Source organism: Sturnira hondurensis, unplaced genomic scaffold (genome assembly GCF_014824575.4).
Source record: "Sturnira hondurensis isolate 20B ecotype Veracruz unplaced genomic scaffold, ASM1482457v3 Scaffold0008782, whole genome shotgun sequence".
In the NCBI taxonomy this organism is placed as follows: Eukaryota; Metazoa; Chordata; class Mammalia; order Chiroptera; family Phyllostomidae; genus Sturnira; species Sturnira hondurensis.
In genome coordinates this window covers 569694-592142 of record NW_028081413.1, presented here as the reverse complement: position 1 = coordinate 592142, position 22449 = coordinate 569694, and the positions used below count along the sequence as shown (strand labels likewise).

The 22449-nt window shown below is 36.2% G+C and overlaps 1 protein-coding gene across 1 annotated transcript in view; it reads right to left on the bottom strand.

Moving 5' to 3' along the window:
- Window positions 1-22449, bottom strand: part of INO80 (INO80 complex ATPase subunit) — a 131685-nt gene that overhangs the window by 76354 nt on the left and 32882 nt on the right. Inside the window, exons 6-14 of the mRNA XM_037056041.1 lie at window positions 19536-19656; window positions 18253-18464; window positions 12708-12761; window positions 11711-11914; window positions 9377-9572; window positions 8427-8494; window positions 6779-6988; window positions 6221-6301; window positions 5337-5432 (exon numbers count right to left, since the gene is read on the bottom strand). Of these exons, the coding sequence (XP_036911936.1) occupies window positions 5337-5432; window positions 6221-6301; window positions 6779-6988; window positions 8427-8494; window positions 9377-9572; window positions 11711-11914; window positions 12708-12761; window positions 18253-18464; window positions 19536-19656 (1242 nt within the window). The remainder of the gene's footprint in view (window positions 1-5336; window positions 5433-6220; window positions 6302-6778; window positions 6989-8426; window positions 8495-9376; window positions 9573-11710; window positions 11915-12707; window positions 12762-18252; window positions 18465-19535; window positions 19657-22449) is intronic.

Here is a 22449-nt window from a genome sequence, read left to right as displayed (position 1 = left end):
AAAGAACCTAAAACAAAATAAATATTGGAGTTCCTCCAAGGTCACTGCCAGATTAGGTGCTCAACTAGCACTCCTCCTGCTGACTGAATTAAAAACTCATACACAAAACATCTGTTTGAAGGTATCAGAGAGATAAGCTTCTGAGGCAGTGGAGAATTAGAGAGCCAAAATCCAGAAAAGAAGCCCAGAGAGGAAATCTTGGCACCTCGTATGTGTTCCCCCTTCCCAAAAATTCTAGTTGAGAGACTATGAAACTGAGCAGAGGGTTTTTGTTTGTTTTAAAAAGATATAAGCCCACAGAACAAAAACTGTAGTTCAAGGAGGGCAGATTCTAACAAACACCAACCTCTCTGACTTTAAGTTAGAGTCAAAGGATAGATATACATGAGTAATATAAAGGTAAACTATACAGACTTGCCTTAATAAGACATACTCATCACTCAGTTATTTGTAGGAAATTGGTTCTAGGACCCCTTGAAGATACCAAAACCTATGTATGTTCAGTTCAAGTCCCTCATGTAAAATGGCACATATAACCTACATACATCTTCCTGTATACCTGAGATCATCTCTGGATTATTTATAATACCTAATACAAATGTTATATAAGTAGTTGTTATACTGTTTTGTTAAGGGAATAATGGAAAGAAAAAAGTCTATACATGCTCAGTACAGACATGACTATAGGTCTAACTACACAGTGTGTATCAGCAACAATATAACTTTTCCCCCAAAGCATTTTTTTGATTCATGATTGTCTGAATGCCTGGATGAGAAACCCTCAGATATGCAGATAGAAAAATACATTTACTAAGTGTACTGAATTTCAGCTTCAAATCATCTCAGTTTCTGACCAGATTATGGGTACTTTAGATTATTAGTGTCCCAGAAAAAAAATTACTAGTGGCAAGAAGCCAAAACGAAGACTAAAACACAGAAATTCTTTCTGGAAGAAGAAAACATGATCTACAATGCAAAAACATCTCTAGAATTTCCCCCCCACAATGTCTTGCATATAACTAAAAAAAAAAATCCGCAACATAAGGAAAGACCAGATCACTTAACTGAAAACCAACATGAGAAACAGAAAAGCAAAAAAGCCACAAGAAATTCAGATATAAACATATCAGAAAAAGACTTGTAAAAGAATTCTTAGCTATAACAGATAAGATATAGCTAAAGAGAAAATTAGTGAAGTAGATGACAAGTCAAGTGAAAATACCCAGACTAAAGCATGGAAAAACAAAGGAATGAAAACTTGGTACTCCTTCTGTGGTGCTTCTAGGGGTGCCTTGCTTTCTTCATATCTGTATTGGGTTCAAGTGCTTCTTGGATTATTAGCTTGATATCTTTTGTTGTTTTCAGAAATCTCAGCCAGATGGAAGCACAAACATGCAGAAAGTAGTGAAGATGTGTGACAATAACATGTAATATGAATAAATCTAAATAAATTTAAAATATATAGGTAATAAAATGTCGTACGGGGTTTAAAATAGAAAAATGTCACTTTTTAAAAAGTCAATGATACATGTATTCTCCTAGGTATCTACTGAAGAAAATGAATATATAATTAGCAAGCTAAGAGGGGAAGGAAAAAAACGTAATAAAATCTAATCAATGCAAAAAGACCCAAAAAAGGAGAGAAAAAGGAACGTTGAACATGTAAAACAACTAGAGTGCAAAAAGCAAGGCAGGTGATTTAAATTAAATTTATCACTAATTACATGAAAAGTAAGTATAGATACTCCAAATAAAAGGCAAAGATGGAGAATGGTTAAAAGTAAAAGAAAAGCATACCATGTAAAAACTAACCAAAGGAAGTTAATCTATTTAATATCAGAGAATATAGGTTTAAGGTAAAAAGTCTTTTATAAAAAGACTTTATTTATTTTTAGGGAGAGGGGATGGGAAGGAGAAAGAGAGAGAGAAGGAGAGGGAATCGATGTTTGGCTGCCTCTCACGCAGCCCCTTCTGGTGACCTGGCCTGCAACCCAGACATGTGCCCTCACTGGGAATCAAACCAGCAACCCTTTGGTTCACAGGCCAGCACTCAATCCACTGAGCCACACTGGCCACAGTGGCCACAGTGAAGGTAAAAAGTCTTAATGAGGGACATTTCATAATAAAAGGTTCAATTCATTAGGAATATGAACTAATTATAAATTTGTAAATATATCACAAGCCTCAAAATATATAAAGCAAAAATGGATATATCCAAAATTGTGGAAAATTTTAACACACCTCTTTCAGTCAGTAATAGGACAGGCAGACAGAAAAAATCAGTAGATAGAGAAGTGCTGGACAAGTTAACAGAACTGACTTTAGTCAACATATATGTAATACCACATTCAACAACAGTAGAATACATGTTATTTTCAATCACACATAGGATATGTATATAAACTGGGCCATAAAAGCAATGTTCAACAAATTTCAAAAGAATAAAAACATAAAAAGTATTTTTCCCTATCACAGTGGACTTAAGCTATAAATTAACCACAAAAAGTTACCTAGAAAACCATCCTTGTTTGAAAATTAAGAACCACACTTTTAAATAATGCATTAATCTGTATGAACTTGCAGTAGGAGCTAGAAATTATTTTGAATTAAAAGATGATGAAAATGTGACCCATCAAATCTTTGGTTGACTACAGTCACACTCAGAGAGCAATTAATACCCTTAAATTAGGAAAAGCTGAAAATCAACCACCTAAGCGCCATCTCGAAATGTTAAAAAAATTTGAAAGTTTATCAAAACAAGTAGACAAGAATAATAAAAGAGCATAAATAAATGAAATAGAAAACATACAATAGCCAATTTTAGGGAGAAAAATGGTATGCTAACTAAAAATTTATAAATCATAGTTCATGGGAAAAGGGAGAAAGAAGCACTGATCATACTAGAACCATAAAACAAGTGTTACTCAGATACTTGCTAAATAAAATAAGCTTTCAGATGTTATCATCACATATGTTAATCTAAAAAAAACATTCCTTTCAGTTTGTAGATCAGCACTCAATCCACTGAGCCATACCAGCCAGGGCCAAATGTAATCTAATTATAAACCTGAGCAGGGTCTACACCTATGTTCTGTAGGAAGTGAACACATTTCTGACAACCTGAAGGAGTAACAGCAACAGAAACAATGACTCAACAGAGAAGAGGTCATCAGAACTTTTCTGAACACAGCCAGATAAGTATTTCTGCTTTGTGGGCCATACTGTCTCTGTCACAAATACTCAACTCTGCTGTTGTAGTGAGAATTCAGTCATATATAATACATAAACAAAAGAACATAAGTGTCTTCCAATATGTATTATTTAAATGTCATACATCATTTGTTGTGAAGCATTTTCAATCATCAATTTAAAAGTGTAAAAATAATTATTAGCATGCAAAAAAACAGGTGGCACAGTCCTCAATAACTTAAATATAGACTGACTCAGCAATTCCACTCCTAAGTATATATCCCAAAGAACTGAAAAACAAAGAGGTGTTCACACAAAAACCTGCACATGAATGTTCACAGCAGTGCTATTAATAGCCAAAATGTAAAAACGACTTAATTATCAATCAATATATGCATAAACAAAATACAGTATACCCAGATAATAAAAAATTATTCAGTCATAAGAAGGAATGAAGTACTGATATATCCTGTAACACTTATGAACCTTGAAAACATTATGCAAAGTGAAAAGAAAAAGCCAGACATAAAAGTCCTTATATTTTATGATTCCAGTTATAAATATCCAGAATAAGTAAATCCATGAAGACAGAAAGAAGATTTGTGGTAGCCAGGGTCTGGAGGGAAAGGAGAATTAAGGAGTAACTGCTTAACTGGGAGGTTTCTGCTTCAGATGATGAAAAGATTCTGCAACCAGATTATCAGAGATCACTACACCACATTGTAAATGTACTTAATGCTACTTCATTGTACACTTTAAACTGGTACATATGTGTATTTTATCACAATTTTTAAAAACTGGGACAAACAAGTGGCAACTGGAATTGGCCCAAAGTCATATTTTACTGACCTGTAAACCACAGTATCAAAAAGAAGTTCAACATGCAAATGAAAGCTCAGTTTCAGGTACAGGTATAAAGTCAAAGGAACAGTAACAATGACATTATAACAGAACTACATTGCCATCCATAGGTCAATGAAGGGAATACTGAAGAATTAAGTGGTTTGATAAAAATTTCAAGACTTAATTTCTAACCTCCTGATTGTTCAGCACGTACTGAACACCACTACTCCCACCAACAGAAGCAGAAAAAAATGATGGGGACAGCTCCATATTTTTTATATGTTAAACTCTATAAAAAATATTCAACAAATTGCTTTAGTTGATCTCATCTTCTTAGTTAAAAATGAGTCGGCCAAGTTAAAAGCTATACACCTAATGTGTTTTGTGAAGTTTCTAAATTTACAATTTAACACAAGGGTGGGGGCACAGCCATAAAGGTTTCCCAAAGTAGAACATCCCTGATATGTCCTGATTCCTTACAAAGAATATGAAAGAAAAATACCTGCTTCCCATCTCCACCCTATCTTATGTACCCTTTAAATTGCAGGGAACCTATGATTATTATAGAGACCCAAAATCAGAGACATGTCAGTATCTCTTGATACATAATCTCCATAAAATCCTTCTCGCCATGCAACTTCATTATCATTAAACCCTTAAGGACAAAACACACATTAGCTCCCTTCCCCTACTATATTTGCAAACAAAATAACTAAATCCTACCCATCCTCTTATATTCTGACAACTCTCCATGATTACACCCATTTAAGTCTTGACCATGCAACACACACTTCCCTGCTGTTCACTTCTTACCTCAATCTCAATTATTTTCCTCTTAGTTAAAATCAAATTTCACATGATCTAGCTTAGATATTACCTTATCTACTTTAGTCCTAATCTAGATTAAGGCTAAAGATCTATCTTTGGAGGATTAAGAAAATGGATAATTTATTAATGTACTGAGGGTGAGGGAAACGACAACAATATTACATATGACAGGATATGTGCCTTGATGATAATTTGCAAAAAATCTATGTTAAACCAGCAAGGTAGATATTTTCTATTATGGTAGTTTGACCAAGAGTGTCAATGCCCGTGGCCAGTGTAGCAAACCACACAAACTGGACTTTGGATTTCTCACTTATGACACATAAAAATGTAATGTGCTCTCTTATTGCTCCCATTGTAACTTTTATAGAAAATGTGAGCTAAAATTTAAAATTATTATGAGCAATTAAATAAGGAAGGTAGCAAGAGTCAAAATTTATTTTTAAGAGCAATAGAACTTTTTGTTGGATTTTTACCTTGAATTTAGGAACAAATCTGGTAAACTCCTGGTGCCAATTATTAAGTGTGGAAGCAGGTGAAATGATTAAGAAAGGTCCCCAAATGTTCTCTCTCTGAAACAGAAAAACTGGGTTAGCCAACTGAAGGAAAACTGCAGGCATTAAATTCAAAATTATAATCAACAAGAGTAGTTTAAGAATAGGAAGTACATTGCAACAAGAGAAACAGTGGGAAGGAAGTTGCTCATACTCACCTTGAGGAAAAAGTAGCAAACAATTACTGCTACCCGGCCTTCACCTTTTCTAGGTCTTAATTTATATCACTCACAAAGCACTTAGAACATACTGACTTGCATGTATTGCTTTCCCCTATACTAGATAATCATAACAATTTCTCTGTTATCTAGTGGGTATAGAGCTTTTGCTTTTTTCAGAAGGCTTTTACACATATTTTCTCATTTATAATTTTCACAAAATCCCTACAAGGAATTTTGCAGAAGTTTGCAGAAGTGGAAACAACCTCACAGGAGTTAAAGTCAGGCCAAAGAAGTTATATGAATTGCCCGTTTACACTGCTAGTAACTGTGAAAATGGCATGTGAACGAACTCAGGTCCTCTGATCTAACCACACATTGTCTTTGTCACCACACTGGTAGTCCTCAACCGGGGAAAGGAGGTGGTGGGAAGGTTTCCAAACCACACATGCTCAAAACTGTCCTAGTCTTGAAAACTCAGTGTTTCACTACATTAAATCACTCTGCAAAGGTGCCAAAGGCAAGGAGCAAGTCCCACTGTCTTGGTATGCTATAGAGCCTAACACAGTGATTGATAATGGCTGATTTTCAATAGAAAATTATGCTAAAACCTAGAGAGAGAGAAGTGGAAAGACAGCATCTACTCACCTCAGCCAGATGGGCCAGAAGGGCAATGCTCTGTACCGTTTTACCAAGACCCATTTCATCTGCAAGAATACCATTAATACCCTAGGGGAAAAAAACCCACAAACACACAATTAACACCTCTCACATTCCACCAGACAGGGTTCAACCCACTGCCTAAAAGAACTAACAAACATGTTAAACTTGTTCAAACAGACTACAGATACCCAACTTCAACATTTTATCCACTGCTATAATCATTCCTTTTGCCAACTCTACAGCTACAACTGTGAATCATGAAGCCAGTTTCACTATTAATATAATCCAAGCACAAAAGCGAACAATCAGGCTTACCAAGACCACTTAAGGCAAACTATATATGTGATACAAATGTTCCCCAATAAAATCTCCAGGTTAAAAATATAGAGATATCTTTTTGACTCTTGTCAAAGGATAAAGCTTTTTAATAAGGAAGAAATATGATTCATTATCTTATGCTCATTTCACAATACACTGAACCAATGACTTTAGGACAACAGGTAACAAATGAAAGAGAATGTGTATAACAGTTCTAAAATTTACCTGTTCATAGAGATTTGCCAACCAATTCATGCCTTTCAGCTGATAACCTTTTAATTTGCCGTTAAAAATTGTGGGCTGTGGAATATCCTCACCAGCCCGGATGGATGGATTTGCCAGGCTGTAACTCTCCCCAAATCCACCGCCAGATTTGTTTGCTGCCCGCAGGGCAGCTGCTCGACTTTCTTTTGCATCTTCATCAAATGACCTCGTCTGGAAAAAAATAATATAATGTAAAATAATATATCCTATTATACATAAAGCATAATATATGTTAAAAGTATATTAATAATATTTTACAATCTATTTAACAATTATATAAAAATGCTTTTGATGGACAGACACTAAGCCTTATATATGATTACTTGCTTCATTAACAAATTTATTCAAGTTTTGATATAAAATTTGACTGGTTGAGATTGGTGGAAATAAGGTTGAGTTTATGTCTATCTTTGACTTGTATCCTATTAAAGTTATATATTGGTTCCTATGCAGTGTCTTTACTTAATTCAATCTAACTGCAATTTTTTTCTGGTTTCATTATGTATCACTATATCATAAATAAGCAATTTTTAAAAATCCTCACCCAAGGACATTTGCATTTACTTTTTTTTGGAGACATAAGGGAGAGAGAGAAATATTGATGCAAGGGAAGCATCGACTGGCTGCCTTTGGTATCTATGATAACACTGGGAATGAACCCAGCATGAATCCAGAACTTAGGCATGTGCCCAACCGGGAATTGAACCCAGCAACCCCTTGGTTATGGACAACTCTCCAACCAGAAAGACGCCCATTATTACTGAAGTGAAAGAAGGTACTGACTTAGCAGTTCTCCTTGTTTTTCTTTATCTTTTAAATCATCACCCAATCATGTTTTCTTAATTTCAGAGCATGAGGAAGAAACAGAGAGAAACACTAATGTGAGAGAGAAACATTGATCAGCTAAGTCCTGTACACACCCCAGATTGAACCCACAACTATTCGGTGCATGGGATGATGCTCCAACCAACTGAGCCACCCAGCCAAGGATTAGCAGTTTTCTCACAGCAAGACAGCTTTAGGAAGCAAGAATGTGGTCTTTTCCTTAAATAACCAAGATGCATTTCTGTGTTTCCCATGATTACTCAAGAGGAAAAAAAAAAACCAAAAAGCACAGGGAAAATGAGCCAATGAAATGAATGCTCATTTCACACCTTTCCTCAGGCACTTACACACAAACACAGTAGCCAATGTTTTTTTTTAATCCTCACCTGAGGGTATTTTCATTTACTTTTAAGGAGGGGGAGTGGAAAGAGGGAGGGAGGGAAGGAGAGAGAGAGCAAGAAAAGCATCGATTGGTTGCCTTTGCAAGCCGCCCCCCCCCCCCCCGCCAGTCTTTGTAAGCCGCCCCCCCATGCCAGGACTAAGGGTCTATGCATCTGCGCCCAGATCAAGGATGAATCCACAACCTAGGCATGTGCTCCAACCAGAAATTAAACCTGCAACCTTTTGGTTATAGGACAACACTCCAACCACTGATCGACACTGCCAGAGGCCACCCATGTTTCTAATTGAAAATATGATTAAAATCGAAGGAAGACCACTCAAGTAAAAGGCTGTAGATTATTTCCTAGGCACATTAGTTTATCTTTTCATTTTTAAGACTCACCCGAGCTTGATGAATATGGTAAGCATTTTCAGCATTCTTCAGGGCTTGGGCTTTGAAATGGTTACTATCTGAAAAGGAAAACGTACAGATTATCTACCTCATTAATTGATCTCATTCAAAGATGCAATTCACATCTACATGTTTGTGTCCCTGACTCCCCAGTTCTATTTATCCCTAGGTTCATGGAGGATGAGAGCATAATGGCTCAAATTACTTGACAGAGGTAAGGACCTGGAAGTGGCGATGGAGTCAGAGGGCTGCCATGCACTCCAATAATCAAAGCCAGCTCACAAATACCACCAGGAGACTGAGCTCCAGCTTCCTGATCCTGGGTTTCTTGCATGAAGCAATGCCAAAGCCATGAAAGCAAGACAATGAGGATTCAAAATTGTGATATATTTCTCCCAGGTGAAATTGTTCCAACATAAATACACACATGTGTAACCCCAAGATACCTTGAAGCATCCCCACTCTTTTATTCTTAGCAACATGACCTTGATCATTACTCCCTGTAAAATTTCTCTCAAACTTTATCCCAATTCCTCCCTCTCTTGTGGTCACAAAAATACTAAAACTGATCAGTCTCCTACTCATGCCTGACTTGTATCACCAACAACCTTGTTACGGGAGAGATGATTTTTCTCTCCTGAGACATATTATGTTCTCTGAATTCTTCTGATTTAATACCTCTATTTCTACTAACAAATAAAAACATATAAAATACTCCCAAACTTATAAGATCATATAACCTGACCCTTTCCTTTTCAAATTCTTCAGTAAAAGTATATGCTTGTTTATAGAAACATGCACATTTTCCTTCTCCAGTACAATTCCCCTTTACTGATTAATATCACCTATCCGTCAAGACAAAAGTTGGCAAGAATTAATGCATACTAGATATGAAAAATGGACAGTACCTGCTTCCTGAAACTCCTGAATTTATGACTCACCGTAATCCTCCTGTGTGATGTTAACTACCACCCCTCCACCAATGTCGATCTGTCTCTGGGTAGAACTGTCTTCTAGTTTCCTTAGGATTTCTTCCTGGATCCCATCATGACCCATGTCTCGTTTGCGACTCATAAAATGGGCATACAACTCTGTCTGGGTGATTAGGAAGTTCAGTTTTCGTTGTTGCCTCTTGGCCTACACAGGAAAAAAGTTGAAGTGAAAATAGAGTCACATCATTAATCACATACAAGAGGTAGTCAACAGAATTCACCAAACCTATATATAGTTTGCATATACTTCCTTTATAAATTCTTTACCCTCAGAAAGGTAAAAACTGCTAATAAACCATTTTATAATAATCAAGTCAGTGGTACTAAAAGCAAATAATAACTTTCACGTATAGTCTAATAATAACCTATGTTTTGCTCTCTTTTATGATATGAAATATTTTCTTCATTAGGCTTCTGTCCAAAATGTTTATTTCTTTATTATATTACTTTTCTATAGTGGTACTGAGACACCAACTAAATTTAAACTACATATTTTATTTCATAACCTGGATGGTAGATACATTTGTGTAGCTTCATTATTTTAAAAAGTGTATACACGTCAAGCTCTTCTTTATCTAGCATCAAAATTCAAAGTAAGTAATGAGGAGCTATAAATTATTCTATTATAAGTCAGCATGAAGGTATCTGAGGGTAAGAAGCCAATCAAAGGAAGAAAATGCTCCCTCAATTTACAGCTTATTTGTGATCATGATAGTTACAAAACATGAAAATAGACCAAATACATACTTTATTTAAATGTTAAAAAAATAAAATAAAGTGCCTCTGAAGTAACCTGGTAAGGAAAATAATCAGTGTTAATAAATAAAATCATTCATCAAAATAAACAATAAAATGAGTACACAAATACCCTAAAGACCAAAATATATGGAATATAGTACACACAATAAATATAAAATTAAACAGTCACTACCTTTCATTAACTATTTTATAATTAATGAAAGTGAAGTGTATTTGATTTATTGCTAGATTTACTTCCCCAAAAGAAAAACAATAATATAAGGAACAAAACCGAGAAAAGACACCAGTCCCAGCGTATGTTACAAAAAACTATTCTTTTTGGGGGGTGTGGAGGTGGGGGAGTGGGGACTGTTTACAGCACTTGAGCCAGATTCAAATCTGCAAGAAAATCTGAGAGTTTGAGAAAACATTGAGGTTTTTTTTCATAACAGACACAAATGTTCATGTTCCAAAGCTAAAGTACACTCAAGAAAACCTTTCTAAAACAAGGTAAATTAAAGGAACAATAAAGACCCATCAAAAATAGTTTCATCTGAAAAGTTTAGAGAAAAGCACACACAAGTTAACATAACCACAGATGAAACTGTCACCAGTTAGCTATCAACATAATTAAGAGAATGTCTCACAAACCCAGACCACAGGCCAAGCTGCTGCAAAACTTCAAGATCTGTGACTCCTAAATGTCTCTAAACTCACTAAATATTCCTGATAGCATCAAATGTTTACTAACTCGATAATACATTTATCTTGCATGCAAAAATACGAATTACCTAGGGGACTTAGGAGAACTGGACAAACTCCATATTTATTCTCAAAGGCATGATAAAGGACAGAAGATCAAAGCTTAGGAGAGGCCCCACAGCTCTGCTTTGGCAATGGTACAATCTATACTGAAAAAAAAAATCCAATCCTTCAAATTAATTCTTTCTCTAGAACTCAACTTCCTTCCACTCATCCCGACTGGTTTACCAATGGGAATACAATAACTTTATCCTCTTACTCTCTCCTCTTGCTTCCCTGAACAATATATTCAACTTACATCAGCTGACATCAGACTTAGCTAGAGTATGAGCTGCAGGTTTAAACAGCAAAATAGGTCAGGGTTGGGTCTCAGAAAACTGGGCTAGTTGTCCACTGTCCCTATCTGGCCGTAATTTTGGCAACGAGCCCTGATCTTCCAACAAATCAAAACTGAAGCCAGCACCTGGAATGAAGCCAAGGTAAGCTTTAAGCTGTTTTACTTTCAATCACTTTTCTTTTTTCGTCCTCTAGAAATACACAAAGAAATAGGCTGCAAAGAATAGAAATTAGCATAGAAGAAAAGAGGTGTAGGCCAGGGAGAGAACCTTATAAAAAGAGTAAGACAAAATTGGTTTACTAGACTAAAATCGCTATCCTCAAAGTGATGTCTTAAAACATTTTTACATAATTTCATTGTTAGGTTTATAATTTATGAAGTTCAAACCAATCTCTTGGTATGGCTGCAGCAATTAGAGTTTTCGAAATTTCATGCTATTGTCCTACCTCCCGCATTTCCTCATCCAACTTCCGTTGCTCTAAGGCTTCCTTCTCAGCACGCTTACGATGCTCCTTTTCTACCTTCTCATACTTCTTCCAGTATAGAAGCATCTCCTTGGTAAGGCGGCGGGCACGAGGCAAGGTCTCCTTACAGTTCTTCTGGGCCTGCAAGGCAGCTCGACGCACCTCCTTCATGCATTGGTGGGCGAGCTGCAGACAACAATGTTATCACAAGGGAGGACCTGACACCAGGACCAGCATTCCCTGGGCATTCCTCATTCTGTTCAGTGCACACAGTCCTCCTATGGCCACATCTCTTTCTCTCCCAATCTGATTAACATCCCCATACAGCACTATGGTCCAGTCTCAGACCTCAAGGTAATATCAGGGATGAGAAATCTGTAGACATAATGCCTTAGAACATTAAAAAAAAGTATAATGATCCGAGATGTGTTAGAAAGTTACAAAATGTGATCACACACAATAATAGCTATCAATGCTTACTATATGCTAAGCACCATTCTAAGGTTAACATGTATTAAGCTAATTTATTCTTCACAAAACCCTATGAAATTATCATTATCATCATCCCCTTTATAGAAGAGGAAACTGAAGATAAGTGACTAGACCAGGGAAATACAACTAGGAACATTACCTCATCTGAAACTCGCAACTCTCAAAGGAAGCTGTTAATCTCCTCTGAGGGAAAGTATTAATGGCATCATTTCTTAGATGAAGGGCCTGAACCCAGAAGTTTCTGTGGTCTGCCTCTCAAAGAATGAGAATGGGCTATGATCTTACCATAAAAGGTGCAAATACCAGAAATGAGAGGAAGAACAATTTTATTTATAAGATAGATTGAGAACATTTAGAAACTAAATCACCTTAGGTACTATTAGATTCATTAACAATAGATCACAAGAGACAGCAGCAAGCATGGCTGCAAAGAACAAGAACATATTCCAGCAAAACATAAATGGAAAATATAAAACTGTAACTTTACCTTTCGGCTATTGGTGAGAAACAGGTTACGAGCTGAAGCTTTCTGCTTGTTGGCCTAAAATATTTTTAAAAAGTGTATCATTTAGGATTCCTTTTTGAGAAGAGATTATGAACTAACTCTTTTATTCAATTTGAGAGTTCAAAAATAAAGTATCAAGTGAAACATATTCAAGATCCATTTCTGCCTCAAAAACTACACATAAACTTCTCAAAGCAGCATTCAGAATAAGAAGCTAGTGCTGTCACTGCCTCAGAGTCCTCTGTAACCTTTTGGAAAGGATTTAAGTTATATTTAAAGTTTGAAGTGGACTAGGAAAACATAACATCATATTCTAACCCTAAAATACATGACTTTCCTGGGCCGATCTGCAAAGATGCTGAGAGCAAGGCACTCACATACAGAAATTGTTAGAAGAAAGGTAAACTAGCCCCCCAGGTAAGTGATTCTAGCCCCACCTCCAGCCAGGCCAAACCTGCTGCCATCATTACTCAATTTCTGCTACCACTTAAGCATCATCTTTTACAACCAAAAACTCTAAGGTAGACCTAATATGAGATGACTCAGCAACCCCCGCCCCCCCCCCGCCCCGCCCGGTGCTTATTGTGTCTTCTACTTAAGCTAAAAATCTCAATTAAAAAAACCAATTTCCCGGCAACTCTTTTGTCATGGGACTGAAGAGGCTGAGCTGAGTGGCTCTCTGACTGTTAAGCAGCTTCCCCCCTCATTCTGAAGAAACAATGGATTCAAAGTTAGAGGTCATGGAAGCCACTTCTATAATTTTCCCAACCTAGACTGTCTGCTTAAGGAAACTGTAAGGAATTTTAACAAAAACATTCTCTTACAAATTCTTAAGCAACTATTACCAATTTAAAGAAAAAAATCTCAAATATTTCCATTGAATTCCTTATCATAGGAAGGACATCACCTGAAGTCTCTTCACCAGGTACAAAGCATGTTTCCTCATAACTTTTCCCATCAAGAATTCTCAGACACAAACTCTCCCCCCAGACATACTTACAAATTTCTAGAGAAAAAAGCTAGGGATTGTACAATAGAGAAGAACCACCATACCAAGGCATCAAAGCTAACATCACCAATATTAGGACAGATGTGTCATGTGCCCTCTGATGTGATATACAAAGGACATATGCCTCCCCTTGTAATCCTGCCGAAAATGCATAATTCAAATCTAATCCTGAGGTAACATCATACAAATCCAAATTCAGAAACATTCTGCAAAATAAATGACCTATTTTCTTCAAAAATAACATTGCCATAGCTGGTGTGTCTCCTGCCTGTGAACCAGAAGGTCACAGGTTCGATTCCCAGCCAGAGCACATGCCTGGGTTGCAGTCCAGGTTCCCCAGTTGGGGGTGGTCAAGAGGCAACCAACTGATGTATCTCTGGCACACTGATGTTTCTCTTCCTCTCTTTCTACCTCCCTTCCCCACTCTCTAAAAAGTAAATAAAAAAATAAAATCTTAAAAAAGAAAGCAATGCCATGAAAGATGAAGGATGGGAAATTGTTTCAGATTAAAGGAGGTCAGAGACTTGAAAACTAAAATGCAATACTTTAAGTTCTAGATTGGATCCTGGATTAAATCAGTAAAGAGAAAAAGCAATGTAAAGGACATTACTGAGTCAATGATGAAATTTAAATATGATCTGTGGATCAGATCATTTTTGTAATTGCATTGTGGTTACATGTGACAAGATGTCCTTTTTCTTAGGAAATCATTGAACTATTGAATTATTAGGAGTGAGTTTAGCACAAAATCTCAAACCTTCAAAATGAGTGAGAAAAAGTATACTTATGTAGAAAAAGCAAATGAGACAACTACTAAATGAGTAAAGTACACCTGGCAGTTCCCTGCATTTTCTAGACTTCTATTTTTAAAAACTTTTTGTTTTAAACTAATTTTAGACTTACAGAAAATTTCCAAAAAATAGAACAGTTTCCTTACATCCCCCCTCTGCTTTCCCTAATTTTAGCATCTTATATAATCATAGTACAACTACTAAGATAAGAATTTAACACTCATAAAATATTAACTAAATCACAGGTCTTATTTGAATGTCAATAACTTTTTCACTAATATCCTTTACTGTTCCAGGATCCCACGTTGCATGTAGTTGTTCTTGTCCTCAGTCTCTTCCTGTATGTAACATTTCCTCACTCTTTCTCTTTCATGTCTTTGACACTTTTGAAAAGTACCAGTTATTCTTTAGAACACCTCAAAATCTGTGGTTTTCTGATGATTAAAGTGACATATATTTTGGCAGAATTCCACAGAAATGAAATGTCCTTCTTAGTGTATCACATCAAAGAGTTCAAGATATCAAAATTCATATTACTAGTGATGTTTACTTTGATCATTTGGTTGAAATGCATTCTGCCAGTTTTCGCCACTACAGTCCTAGCTTTCCCTTTGCACTATACTATAATATGTATTGTGAGGCAGATTCTTTGAGTTTATGCCAATTGTTTCTCTTCTAACTTTTTTTTAAAGGTTTTATTTATTTATCTTTAGAGGGGAAGGGAAGGAGAAAGGGAGAGAAATATCAATGTATGGTTGCCTCTCATGAGTCCCCCACTGGGAACTGGCCTGCAACCCAGGCATGTGCCCTGACTAGGAATCGAACCATGATTACTCTGGTTCGCAGGCCCGCACTCAATCCACTGAGCTATGCCAGCCAGGGCTCTCTTCTAACTTTTGTTCTCTAATTACTGCATTCATCTATTTCCTTTCTTCCTTCTATACTTACTAATTCAAGTTCTACTGTAATGAAGAACTGTTCCTTCTACCTTACTTTTTTTGTTTATTCATTTATTTATAACAGTATGAATTCATAAATATTTATTTATTCTATGGGTTAAAATCCAGAATTATTATAATATATTGTTTCTCAAATTATTCTAACTTTGGCCATGAACAATTCATTATTCCAGTTGGTTCCGAGTTCTTTTGACAAGCCCAGCATACCACACCCCCTCCCACCTCCCAACAAGGCCCCATCTTTTTTCATGCACTTCCTTACTTTCTTGCACCAGAAGATGTTTAAAGCACACACTGTATTAAACTACTGCTCCAGGAACTAGGAGCCCTAGTTCCTTTTATCAGAGAATAAAAGGTGTTTAGAAACCAAGGTCTGGGCGCTAGGTATACTCATTGTTATTGGGGTATCATTGTGCCTAGGCCCAATGATACCCCAATGCTCTCAGGAAACAGAGCTAGGAAAAAAACACATACTAATTTATACATATACACATAATTATATTTCTGTATTTATCTATATGTACATGAAAAACCATATACTGGTACCTCTGACTCCAACCAAACTTCACAGGCTTAATTTTAGCTTTTCACTTTCCTTTCTTTACTTGTAACTTCTTTCTCCAACAGCGAGAAATACAATATATTTATTTGTTCAATTAAATGATTACATAAAGTAGTTTTGAAGTGCTAACTCATTTAACTGTGAGAAATACTTTTTGTCAATCATAGCATTTATGTACAGCTCTTCTGGTCTTTAGCCTTACATATTCAGTCGAAATATGTCCTCTTCAGTTACTTAGATGACTTTTTTATTCTCCACTAGCTGCAACTTAATATGTTACTCATTTCTAATACAATTAAGTTCATTTGTTTGTTTTTATTCCTTTTACTTACAAATACAACCAACATCCTCTCCACTTACATTCTGGTTAGTTTAACCGTTTAGTTTATTTCTGGGGGTATATGTCAGGAATGTATAAAACATTACTATGGTTCTAAAAATCAGCACTTTACAAAAAGATATACTCAAAGACTCCTTTCTCATCCCTGCTAGCCTGTTCCCATCCCTTCCCTTTTTTTACCTTTTTCCTGCCTCGCCCCTATAAGGAATCTATCACTTTAATTCTGATTTATCCTTCTTCACTTCTTCAATTTATTTTGCACAAATGAACAGTTATTTGTGCATTTTCTGTATTTCCTTTTCTTATATGAAAGGTAAATACTCTAAATACTTGTTCATGTTTTGCTTTTTTTTCACTTAACAGTATGTCCCATAAATTCTTCATATCAGGCCAGAAAGGTCATTCTTATTCTTTCCTTTTAACAGCAGCACAATAATCCACTATGTAGATCTACCATTGTTTAATTCAAGTCCCATATATGGCCATTTAGGCTGTTTCTTTTATTTTGCAATCACAAATAATGCTGCAATGAATAACCTCGCTTACATGTGTTTTAATCTGTTTAAAGATTTAGCTCCAGTCTATTACTACAAGTGGAAGTGCTGGTTTGAAAGAAAGTGGACATGTAGATTGTTAGGTACTGCCAACTTTCCCTCCAAAAGTTTTCTCTAATTTGCATTCCTAACAGCAATATATAAGAGTGCCTATTTCCCCACAGCATCCTTAACAGAATGTGCCAACATATTTAAAAAAAATTTTGCCTGTGTGATAGGTGACAAATGGTGTCTAGGCATTATTTTAATTTGTATCACTCCAATTACATAAGACTTTGATCCTTTTTACTATGTTTAAGGGACATTTTAATATCTTTTTAAAATTGTCTGTGTCATTTTCCCATCTGTCTACTGAATTTGTGGTCCTTTGTCTCTCCATTTTTACAAACTATTTATTTTTAGTGATAACTGCCCTCAGACCATAGTATAAAATGTAAATAATCTCTCCCAGTTTGCCAGCTGTTTGTTGTCATGTAAAAATCTATTTTGTGTAGTCAAATTTATCAATGTTTGCTTTTATTGCTCCTGAATGCTGAGTTACAGTTAGAAATTCTTTTCCTACACTAAGAATAAATAGGAATGCAATTATTTTCTTCTAGTACTTGGACTGTTTAGTTTTTTTACATTGAGATACATTTGGAGTATATGAGTGAGACACAGATCTAATTTTATTTTTTTCCAAATAGATACTGTTGTGCCAGCACCACTTATTTTATTTTCCTTTTCACTGAATTTATTGGGGTGACACTGGTTAACAAAACTGTACAGGTTTCAGGTGCACAATTCTACAACACCGTACACTGTACCATGTGTTCACCACCCCAAGTCAAGTGTCCTTCCACCAACATTCCCTCTCATACCCTCCCTCACCTCCTCCCCTATGTAGCACTACTTATTAAAATAGCAAAAATAATGCTTAAAGACGGTTTTCTTGAATCATTCACCTTTTCTTCTAATGCCTATGATTATTCAGTAACATACAAATGTCTATAAATTCTGTAAGAAACACATCTCAACAATTTTAATTTCATTATCACTTATATATTTGCTGTCAACCTCCACTGCTATAGCTAAGAAAACTGAGTTCCTTCCTCAAGGAACACAGTATTTTTTGGCCAAGGAGCATCACATAATTATTTGTGTTGTGAATTCTGATTAAATTCTAGAAAACCAGTTAAGTGAAGCACTCTCAAGTATAACAGATGAGTTTCCTTTCTGAAGCATCAAGGTATCTAACTCTTCACTGATCCTCTTACAAGGGCAGGCAGAGAAAGCATTCTTGCCATCACCTGTACTGAAGACACTCACTCACCTTTGGTAGTTCCTTTTTCACAATGCTGAGCCATACTTTCCTGCGACGAGCATTAAGCTGCTCAATGGATAAGTGCTTCTTCTTGATGCCAGGAGGAGGTGCATCATGAGAGAACTTGGCAAAGACTTTGGTCTGGTGGTGGCGACGAGGGGATTCTTCAGAGGAAAGTTCTTCATCCCTTCGTCTTTTTTTCTTCACTTTTTTCAACTTGGCTGCAAAGGAAATAGACTCTCAGGAGGTTGCATTTCTTCCCTTTCACAGGAGACAGCAACAAAACAACCTCATCACTTTTAGAAAATTCAAGGTTCTTTCCTCATTCCACTTGAAGCTGGCAATGTCTATCCCTTTATCTACTCAGGCCCATGAATATTCCAACAGAAAGATCTCACTACCTTGGAAAAGAACACTGGATACTCACTCTGTTTATGCCAAAGAGAAACACAGAATAAAAGCAAAAAAACGGAATTTCTTCTGAACTCAAAAATAGAAAAGTTTATGAAGTATCATGGGTTCAAGTAATGGTCAAAATTAAGGAAACATTTCTACTTGGTGGCAATGTAAGGTAACTAAAGAAAAAAAGAAAGAAAATGCACTGATTAAATGCGATAAATGACTTATAAAAAGAAAACTATACATGAAACCTAACTGAGAGGGGAGGATGTGAAGAATGAGAAAACACAAAAATAAACAATGAGGATGTGGGAGAAAGAAGGGGAAATGGCTGAAAAGAGTCTTTCTAAGTAGAGTTTATACCTTTAGGGGAATAAAACTGACACAGATAGTTTAACTTTCCCTTCCTACTTCCTTCCTGATTTCCAGCTGCTTAGAGCTCAGTAAGATAGAAATGACATATCCTGGGAAACATGCAAAAAATACTACAGAAGGTCATCAGGAGGTGATCTATTTTAAATCACCACATACAGCAACAATGATAACTTATAGCAGACTCTTCAGGTTACTCCTCTTATGTCCCTGTGCATAACCAGAACATGTTAGACATTTGGAGAGTATATAGAAGAAAAAGGAATAAGCTAATTGGAATAAACTAGGAATCCATAGTTCTTCTGTCTTCATAATTCTAGGAAAGATCATAAAGCAAATACAAAATAAGGTTAATAATACTTACAAGTAATTAGATGGGGATGGGGGGCTAGTGGTTTTTTTTTTTTTAGATAAAGCATATTTCTACTACATGGATTATGTTCAAGGTCCAAATGCATCAGGAGGCCATATGAAATCCTGAAAGTAAGGAGTAAATGTGGAAGGCAGATCAATGTGCTCACCTTTAAGTTTCTTTTCTTCCTTAAACTTCTTTTTTTTGGGTCCAAGCAGGTGACGTTGTTGCTCATAGAAAGGGTCATATGTGGAGAGCAGGCCTGCACTGTAGTACTGATACTGCTGCAACTGAAGCAGGCAAAGACAGTGATCCTTAGAAAGGCCTATCTGTGACCTATAGCATAGTTCAAATCATCTTTACCACAGAAAGCTGAGCCAGAGAAAACCATAGTTCCTAAATACAGTGTTCTTCCCATAAAGAGACCAACAGAGATTTATTTCCTAAACTTCAAATGAAAATGGATTCATTGGCTATGTACATGGTAAGTTCAGGAAATAATTTAAGAAAGGAAAACCTTTCATGCTTCTGAATCTCCACCAGAATATTTACTTAGTCCTTACACACAGCATGGAGCAAAAGGAGGTTTACATTTGTTCATATGGAAAGTAACACAATAATTAATAAATAACAATATAAGAATAAAACTGTTTCATCTACTCACGACTGTAAACCGACTTTTGCCCCACGCTGTATTTAAGAAATGCAGTTCTTTGCACTAAGATCTCCTCTTGGAATTCTTCAGCAACATATAAATCATATTTCTGTTACCAACAGGTCCTCAGATTTTCCCAGGTTTCTGATCCAGCTGTTCTAGGTTACCATCTCATATTTGGTTTGAACAGACACCAGCCATCCCAATACTTCAATCTTACAAGTCTTTTCTCTCTTCATCTCCCTCTAAGGGAGACAATATTGTGAATAGTATCTCTGTTGCTAGCATTCTAACATATGAGTATCAATTTTTCTTTCTGGGAAGTAGCTTATCCTTTCAAACATTTCATTTAAGTTGACCCCCAAAGCTCTCAATATCCTGTCAGATTTATTACTAATGGATAAATATGAATATAAATTAGAATCATGTAGTCCAGTTTCAAATCTCTTTTCCTGGATTATGGCCAAATGAATTGCCAAAGGAATGAAATTAGAAGAGTGAAACAGAAAACTATGACAAGGTCCTCTATCAAATGTCAAGTATTCATCAAGCTGTATACTTGCAAATTAAGGTCAATAATACTTACAATTTCCCCTTTTTATGTTTTACTTCAATTTTTAAAAAGAAAGACATTTTGAGCACCAAGTACCTTAACACTGTACCTTAAGGAGGAACCCTTTGTCTTAAAACAGTCAGATATCTTACTGTTTATTATTTCTAAAGGCTAATATCCTTCAGCAAATTATTCAAAGCTTTTTGAACTTTGGAGCTTAGCTAATTGCTGGAAAGTTTTTAGATCTTCAAATACGCTATCCCGCATGTGCAAAGCACTACACTTCTGTCAAAAGTCAGGCGGCTTTAGTAACACCACTCAAATAACTATCATTAATCTAATGTTAGAGTGCGAAGAAAGGGAGGTTTTTTCAAGACAGGAATACTTCCAAAGAACAAATATATTTTAAAAAAACAACACACTGATTTAAAATGGTGTAGCCTCTTGGGAAAATAGTCTGGCAGTTCCTTAAAAGGGTAATTAAGCACAAAGTTACCATATGACCCAGTAACCCAAGAGAAATAAAAACACACGACCACACTCAAATCTTCATGGCAGCATTAATCATAATGGCCAAAAGTAAAAATAACTCACTATTCATAGCTATGATTCATAATAGTAAAAAAGTAAAAACAATCCAATTATTTCATCAACTCATGCCTGTATAAATAAAATATAGTATGTCCAGTCAAAGGAATGTTACTTGCAAATAAAAAGAAGCTAGGCATTGATATATGAGGTCCATCCAGAAAAAGTCCAGCCACTGTTAATATAATGAGAACAATTTACACAATATTGATGTAACCTGGCGGCCAAGGAGAGTGGACTGCAATGCACATGAGTGAACAATGACGATTTCACTGTACTAGTCAGTGGAGGCAGTAGATACCCTTGAGTGAGTATGGGTACTGTGTGGCTGTCCGCATGGAAAATGATTGAGTGAAACAATGAATGAATATTCATCATATTTTTCGTTAAGCTTGAACATTCCTCTGCAGAAACTACTCAGATGATTCAGAAGGCCACAGCTATGGGCAACTGGTGACTGGCAACTTCATCATGACAATGAGCCCATTCAACGCATAATATCTCCTGCAGAGTTTTTTGCAAAACATCAAATCACCCAGGTAACTCAGCCCACTACAGCCCAGATTTGGTGCCCTGTGACTTCTGGCTTTTCCTAAAACTAAAATCACATTTGAAAGGGAAGAAATTTCAGACAGTCTATGAGAGTCAGGATAATACAATGGGGAAGCTAATGACGACTGGGAGAACTATGTGAGGTCCCAAGGTGCCTACTTTGAAGGGGACTGAAGCATAACTGTCCCATGTACACTGTTTCTTGTACCTTGTATCTTCAATAAATGTCTCTATTTTTCATATTACATGGTCGGACACCTGGATGCTCTAACATAAGTGAACCTTGAAAACATGCTAAGTGAAAAGAAATGTATACAAAGAACACATTTTTTCTATCTGTATGAAATATCTAGAATAGACACATTTATAGAAACAGATGGACTAATGACTGTCTGGAACTGAGAGACAAGGAGAGAATAGGGGTCAACAACTAAAGGGAGTGGTTTTTCTTTGTGCAGTAACAAAATAATCTGAATTAAATAGTGATAATAGACTTCCGCCAAGATGGAGGAGTAGGTAGAAACACTGCCTTCTCCCACAACCAAGTTTGAATACAACAAAGGTTTAGTAAACAAAGACACAGTCAAAGAACAGAAAACTGAACTATATGGAGGTCCGACCACAACGAACCATTCAACAGGGACAGGTAAGAGGGGCAGAGCCAGCAGCAGAGCAGGGTCAGGCAGGAAGGATACCCTGACCCAGGCGACCCAGGCTCGCAGGCAGCCGGGGTAG